Source organism: Brassica oleracea, chromosome C1 (assembly GCF_000695525.1).
Source record: "Brassica oleracea var. oleracea cultivar TO1000 chromosome C1, BOL, whole genome shotgun sequence".
In the NCBI taxonomy this organism is placed as follows: domain Eukaryota; kingdom Viridiplantae; phylum Streptophyta; class Magnoliopsida; order Brassicales; family Brassicaceae; genus Brassica; species Brassica oleracea.
The window spans coordinates 10,088,501-10,095,945 of record NC_027748.1 but is presented as its reverse complement, the minus strand read 5'-3'; the positions used below and the strand labels follow the sequence as shown (position 1 = coordinate 10,095,945).

Genomic DNA, 7,445 nt, shown 5'->3' with positions numbered 1-7,445 from the left:
ATCTAGTTAGAATTGACTGAATTCTTTTGCACAAACTGACAGGTAACTCAAAGCAAGACATGGTGTATGTGGGGATTGCTGTCAGCACCGCCTTTAACAGAGTGAGCTTCCCAGCTCTAGATAGGTGTCTCGTTGATCGGCTTGAAGCTTGTTGTCTGATGCGATCCACTATGGCCGTGAATAAGTCCTTTTTCCTCCTCCCGAAATGTTCAGGTAGTCCCAAGTACTTTCCTGATCCTCCTTCTTTATCAATTCCTAGAGTTTCTTTGACGCTTCTTTTTGTTTTAGGTGGTGTCTTTGATGAGAACGTGATGGAGGATTTGTCGACATTTATTTTCTGCCCCAAAGCTTTCTCATACCTTTCAAGGATGATCTTCAGCTTGTTGCAATTGGCCTGGGACGTTTGGCAGAAGAACATGGTATCATCTGCAAAAAGCAGATGATTAACCCTTGGACTGCCCCTTGCCACTTTGATACCTTGAAAGGTACCGTCTCTTTCCGCCTTTTGACATAGACCAAATAATACTTGACCATAGAGAATGAATAAGTACGGGGAGAGTGGGTCTCCCCGTCTTATTCCTCGCTTAGGGTTTACCAGACCATGTACTGAATTGTTTATCAAGCTGCGGTCCTGAATTCAACTAGAGCTTGCTTGAAGTTTATGTCCGTAGTTAGGTGAACTACTTATCTCAGGGGGATTAGCTTCCAGACTTCTTGAGCAAAAGGGCAAGAGAAAAAGGTGTGCATCACCGTTTTACTACCTTTACATTTGATACACTGCACATCTGAGTTAATTCCACGTTTTTGCAGTTCCTCTCCCAGCGGTATGGCTTCGTTGATGATTGACCACAAGAAAAGCTTCATCTTTGGTGAGCATTTTGCAGACCAGACATCTTTGATCCATCCAAATGTTTCTATGGTCTCATCTAGAGGTGTTAACTCCTTTGTAGAAACTGCTTAGTAACCTGACTTTATGGTATAGGTACCAGACTGTAGCGGTTGCCATATGAAGATATCCTCTGTGTTTGCATGGCCAGGATGAAGGAGTTGAACTTCTGTAGCCACCTGAGGTAAGAGTTCTTCCACTCTCTTCTTGTTCCACTTCATGTCTGTCGTAAGGAGATCAGCCACTGTTAGGTCTAGAGCATGATCTGGTATGGGTCTGTATGGTTTCAGCTCTGAGTCTAGAGAAATCCAAGAGTCTTTCCAAATCTTAGTGTTGACCCTGTTACCAATAGCTTTACCTACTCTTCCTCTAAGTAGGTCCCTGCCATGTAAAATACTCCTCCATCTGTGAGAGCACACTGCCGGTAGTTCTACTTCTAAGAATGACCTCTTGTGGCAATATTTTCCTAGTAGAACCCTAGCTAGGAGACATTCCGGATTCGTAAGCAGTCGCCAAGCTTGCTTAGCAAGAAGAGCTTGGTTGAACAATTGTATGTCTCTAAGTCTTAGTCCTCCTCTGTCTTTTGGTTTGGTCAAGTTGTCCCATGCTACCCAACACATTCGTCTTGTCCCATCCGATGAGTCCCACCAAAATCTAGTTAGAATTGACTGAATTCTTTTGCACAAACTGACAGGTAACTCAAAGCAAGACATGGTGTATGTGGGGATTGCTGTCAGCACCGCCTTCAACAGAGTGAGCTTCCCAGCTCTGGATAGGTGTCTCGTTGATCGGCTTGAAGCTTGTTGTCTGATGCGATCCACTATGGCCGTGAATAAGTCCTTTTTCCTCCTCCCGAAATGTTCAGGTAGTCCCAAGTACTTTCCTGATCCTCCTTCTTTATCAATTCCTAGAGTTTCTTTGACGCTTCTTTTTGTTTTAGGTGGTGTCTTTGATGAGAACGTGATGGAGGATTTGTCGACATTTATTTTCTGCCCCAAAGCTTTCTCATACCTTTCAAGGATGATCTTCAGCTTGTTGCAATTGGCCTGGGACGTTTGGCAGAAGAACATGGTATCATCTGCAAAAAGCAGATGATTAACCCTTGGACTGCCCCTTGCCACTTTGATACCTTGAAAGGTACCGTCTCTTTCCGCCTTTTGACATAGACCAAATAATACTTGACCATAGAGAATGAATAAGTACGGGGAGAGTGGGTCTCCCCGTCTTATTCCTCGCTTAGGGTTTACCAGACCATGTACTGAATCGTTTATCAAATAGGAGTAAGAAACTGTAGACACACACTGCATAATTAGATTTACCCACTTAGAGTGAAAACCTAGGCGTTGAAGCACCTTTGAGATGAAAGTCCACTCAACTCTGTCATATGCTTTAGACATGTCTGTCTTTACTGCCATTGTGCATCGTTTTTGTGCCTGTGATGTCTTTAGAAACTGTAGAACTTCGTGTGTAATCAGTACATTGTCTGCAATAGCTCTTCCAGGAATAAATGCTGATTGGTTCTCTGAGATAATGAGATGGAGAACTTGTTTTAGACGTAGTGCTAGGAGTTTTGAAATAATCTTGAAAAAGACATTGCATAACGCTATAGGACGATAGTCTGTCATCTTTTTTGCTCCCACCAGCTTTGGAATTAGTCTAACATGAGTAACATTTTGCGAGGGTCTGAGACTTCTTGAGGTGAAGACGAGATGAACTTCCCTGATGACTGATGGTCCCACAATCTCCCAACTGGCTTGGAAAAAGCTGGCAGAGAAACCATCGGGTCCAGGAGCTTTGTCCGGATGGATGGCAAAGGTAGCAGCTTTGATCTCCTCTGGGGTTGGATCTTTGATGAGCATGTCATTCACTTGTTGGGTCACGCAGGGTTGGAGAGCTTCATCAATCACTTGCAGATCCTCTGGTTGGGTAGAGATAAACAGCTTCTCATAGTAGCTGCATATTACATTCGCTATTTGCTCTTCCTCTAACCAAGGTACTCCTGCATCATTTTCAATGACCGTCATTCTGTTTTTGGCTTTTCTTAATTTTGTAGTGGCATGAAAGTAGCTTGTATTTGAATCCCCTAGCGTTAACCATAATTGTTTACTGCGTTGTTGCCAATACACCTCTTCTTGCTTATAAGCTTTCATCAATAGCAAGTTAATTTTGTGGATCAGGTCATCATCTGCTATAGGGTTTGTCATTGCCTCATCAAGTTGAGCTTTGAGTTCTTCTAACGTCCTTCTGCTGTTCTCCTATAAATTTCTACTCCATTTGCATATTGCTCGTCGACACAGAGCTAGTCTCCCTTCCACATCCAGATGAGTATTACTCTCCCACACTTTTTGGACTATACGTTTTATCTCAGGATTCTCTTTTAATCTTCTGTCAAATCTGAAGATTTTTGACCCTTTCTTTCTACGTGTGTCCAGGAACGTCAATAGAGGGCGATGATCAGAGGCCTCGTACCGGAGGTATTGACTTCTACAAGACGGAAAGGTGTTTATACACTCGCTGTTGCTGATAGATCTATCCAGTCACATTGCACTACATGTGAGTTCCTCTTCCCTCTCCAAGATAAAAAGTTCCCGTAGTGTTTCACATCAAACAACTCATTCTCAGATAGAAATGTTCTGAACGCGCAGAAAGTTCCCCCAGCTCTCTCGGGTCCTCCTTTCTTCTCTCCGTTCTCTGTGATTTCATTAAAATCACCAGTGAGTAACCAAGGATCTCCCGTGTGCGGTTGAAGTGCAGTAAGTTCCTCCCAGACCGCGAGCCTCTTCGTGTGATCTGATTCTCCGTATATGAATGTCATTTGAAAGGTGATGCCCTTCTCAGTTATGAGTGTATCAATAAAATTTTTACTGCTTGATCTAACTGTGAGCTGAATGTCATCTTTCCAGACTAGAAATAATCCTCCACTTCCTGGGCTGTTAGGGGGAACTTCATGGAGGTTATCGAGAGGTAGCCAAGCAAGTGTCTTCTTGATCATATCCAGGTCATTTTTGGTTTCCATAAGAAAGTAGATATCAGGAGAGTTTCTCTTCTGAATCTCTCTCAAGCGCTGGACTGTTGCAGGGTTCCCCAGCCCACAACAGTTCCAGCTCAGTGCCACTAAGGAGCCTGAGGTGGAGCAGCCCAAAAATCCGCTTTCTTTCGTGATACCGCCGGAATGAGTTGGATTGGGGGGTTTCCTGAGGTCTGTGCAGCTCATGTTGCCTTATTTGCTTTCTTTCTTCGGAAGGAAACTCCAGATGTCCCCTCTCCTATGTTCCTCCCTCCGCTAGGTGAGTTGTGCAGTTGTGCTAGCTTTCTCTTTTTTAAGCTAGACTCTAAGAGAATGGGGCTACTTCTTAAGCTTTTGCTCCTTGAGAGGTTTCTAATTTTCCTTACTTTGTTTTGAAATTCCTGCAGTGTTTCTTCTTTTTCCAACGCGGTAAGATTCTCTTGTTGATCAGGTACTCTAGATTCTTCCTCCCCTTCCAGACTCGGACTTATGATGATTGATTTTAACGTTTGTGGTCGTGTCTTTCTAGTACTGAGGGATGCTGGAGGCTGCAAAGGGGAGACTTCATTGTAGTAGGAGTCACCCCCCGTGTCTTCTTCCTTATCTTCTCCTCCTTGGGGACTAAGAACCACTGTATGATCAGCTAAGAAGAGAGCATTAAGGGGATTGTCCTGCACTGAGGGGCTCACTGATCGTATTCCACGTTCCCATGGAGATAGAGGGCGTCTGGGAAACTCTGAAACAGCCAAAATTAAGGCAGCAGCTTCCTCCATAAGGCCAGACGCATCTCCCGTTAAGACTCTCTACTTTCTAGCCGCCGCTTCGATGGGGTCTGTGAAGCTAAGGTATTTCTTCGTCACATCTTGGAGATCTTCCATTATTTGCTCCTTAGTTTGCTTAGAGTTATTTGTTAATTCCTGGCCCTTTCCAGATGGGAATGTTGAATGGAGGGAACGTGAGTTTAGTATGAAAGCAGCTGTTTCTTCCCTTTGTCCCTTCGCGTCACCATTCATCACTCTCTGTTTTCGAGCAGCCGCTTATGTGGGATTTGGACAGCTAAGGTAGAGTAGCGTGGCCTCGTCGAGCTCTTTCAACACTTGTTCTTCAACTTGTTGTTCACCTTGTGTCTGATGTAGGCTTTTGTGTGTTGGTAGGTCTCGATGAGTTCGTTGATTTTCATCATGTGCTTGCTCCGGTTGTTCCATCACAGAGTGCAGGTTGGTAGTTTTGATCCTTCATTCACTAAGTCCTCTCTGGGGTAAAGGAGCTCGCATATAGTTCCTCTCTCTCCTAACATGTCTCCTGTTTGTGTAGGGTGGTGAGACATAACCTTGGTTTTCCACTTCCTGAGTGTGTGTTCTACTACACCAGTTTTGCGTAGTGTCAGCCATGTCAGTCGTCGCTTTGACCGGTGGAGGTACTCTGGTTTGTTTGGTTGCAACTCTGTTTCCAAAGCTATTATCGTGCCTGTCCACTCTGTCGTTGAAAACCTTTGGGCTCCTTTCCTTGTTGTAATCAGACATCTCCAGTCTTAGGTAACGTTGATTCATATCCTTGTCTTTGTAGATTTTCTCATTCCTCCTGTCGCTAGGAGTTGCTCTTCTCTCATAGTTGTTCTGATCTTCTAGTTTCTTAGGTTCTTCGAGATTCTTTTGGCTTGTTAGGGTTTTGTTGCCTTCCAAGTAGTGGAGACAATCTTTCTTCAAGTGTGAGAGGGATTGGCAGAAAGAGCAGTGATTCTCGAGTTTCTCATATTCCAGGTAGATTATACTCTCTTCCCCTGAATCATATTCAATGATGTATTTCTTCTCTAGAGGTTTTAGACCGTCAATCAGAACTTTGATTCTTGCAGATGTCTTGGTGAGTTCGTGGTTCATCAGCGTTCCGAGCTCCTTTCCAACGTCACATATCATATCCTCGTGCCAGAAGTGGAGCGGTAGCCCTTTGATACGGATCCAAAAGGGGATTTGCGAGGGGAAGGTGGCAGAGATGACCGGTTCCCAGCGTTGGAGGATGACCATCCAGTATGCAAAATGGTAAGGTCTGTTGTCCAGAACTCTCTCAAGGTCTTCTTCTTTTTCAAACCTGAACTGGAAACAGCCATGACCAAGATCTGACCCAACTGCTCTTCCTTGTATGTGCCATTTTCGAGGTAGAGCTGGGATGAGCGCCGATATTCTCTGCTCTTGTGAGTTGATAACTCTGCCTATGAGGGTGAGAGCGTTTTCTTTGATAAGCGCTGCAGTATCCACATATGGAGCTTTGATCCTTTTGATGATAGGTTCGTTAGTATCAGCCAACTGGTGTTTTCCTTTTTCTTCCTTGGTGAAACGACGAGCCATGCTGCTTCTATCTTCTTAAAACCTTCCTGTATGAAATGTAGGTACCGTTCAGGTGATAGAGGGGTTCTTTCTTACTGATCTTAAGCGAGGTACTGAGAAGATTTGAAGTGGGAATGGCTGAAATCTAAGATTTTGTAAGATCTTGAAGCTTGAAACTGGAAAAGATAACCCTTGGAGGATGCTAGTTCTGGTAAAGAAGTAGGGTTTCCTTGAAGATACAATGAAGAGACTAGTGATTTCTTTCCACTAACGGAAAAGCATTGAGTTGTCGCTGTCTAGATTTTCAAACAATACCCAAATTGCTTTCCTTGCCTCGACTATCGTGCCTGGGAGAGTCCTTTCTCACATAACATCCAATATTTATTTTTATCTTTAGAAAAAGTATCGTATCTACTACCTCAAAAGTTGATAATACAACCAAACAAATGTGGTCTTTTCCTAATGCATTGAGATTTAAGTCATTTCTAGAATCAACACTAATCTTATCACGGCTATTTGTTTGTTTCTGTACTTGAAGATGATCCCTGATGGATTTTATTACAGAACTACTGAAGTTATTGTTTAGATTAGTTTAGAGCCTTTAGGTACATATACATGATGGAAAATCAGCTAAATATATTTTCCCTACTCAACTACAGTAACTACAGCTCAAGGTCGTGGAAACCCTCACATAACATCTTCTCTGTTTCCTTACCAAGGAATGTTAACTTTCCATATCTCCTGAGTTTTTCAAGAAACCGTCTCACAAGATTTCCTAACACATAGTTTCTCAAAACTGGAGGATTTGGAGTCTGGATTTGTCCTACAATAAGCTATAGACGGAACCATCCCTCCACAGCTTGTTGACGTCAACAATACTTTAATATGTCTTGCAATCATCTGGCGAAATCCTTCGGAGGCCATCTTGAAACCTTTTAAGGAGAGGAGTTACATAGGCTGCTCATCTTTGTTGGCCTTCCTACCAATAAAAGTGGGATTTCCACAAATGTCCCAAAATGAAATGTAATTATTATATATAATAGGGGCAAAGATGGAAACTCGAAAATCCTAATCCGCCAAACTAGTATTCTTCAAAGTCACACTCATTAGACTAATATTTCATGTTTTACTTTCCAACTAGGTTCATAACTAACATCCATGTGTCCTAGGTTATTAACAAAAAGTCCAAGATGATCTCATTACTCGGTGATCTAAACCCTTCTTGTTGAAA

The 7,445-nt window shown here is 43.0% G+C and overlaps 1 protein-coding gene across 1 annotated transcript; it reads right to left on the bottom strand.

Moving 5' to 3' along the window:
• Nucleotides 1–5,128: 5,128 nt before the first annotated feature.
• On the bottom strand, nt 5,129–6,235 carry LOC106331048. The gene has a single exon (XM_013769404.1). The coding sequence runs from the start codon at nt 6,233–6,235 to the stop codon at nt 5,129–5,131; it is 1,107 nt and encodes a 368-aa protein (XP_013624858.1).
• Between the last annotated feature and the right edge of the window lie 1,210 nt (nt 6,236–7,445).

Coding starts and splice junctions, on each gene's coding strand:
- LOC106331048 (XM_013769404.1), bottom strand. CDS start 6,235: ATGGCTCGTCGTTTCACCAAGGAAGAAAAAGGAAAACACCAGTTGGCT.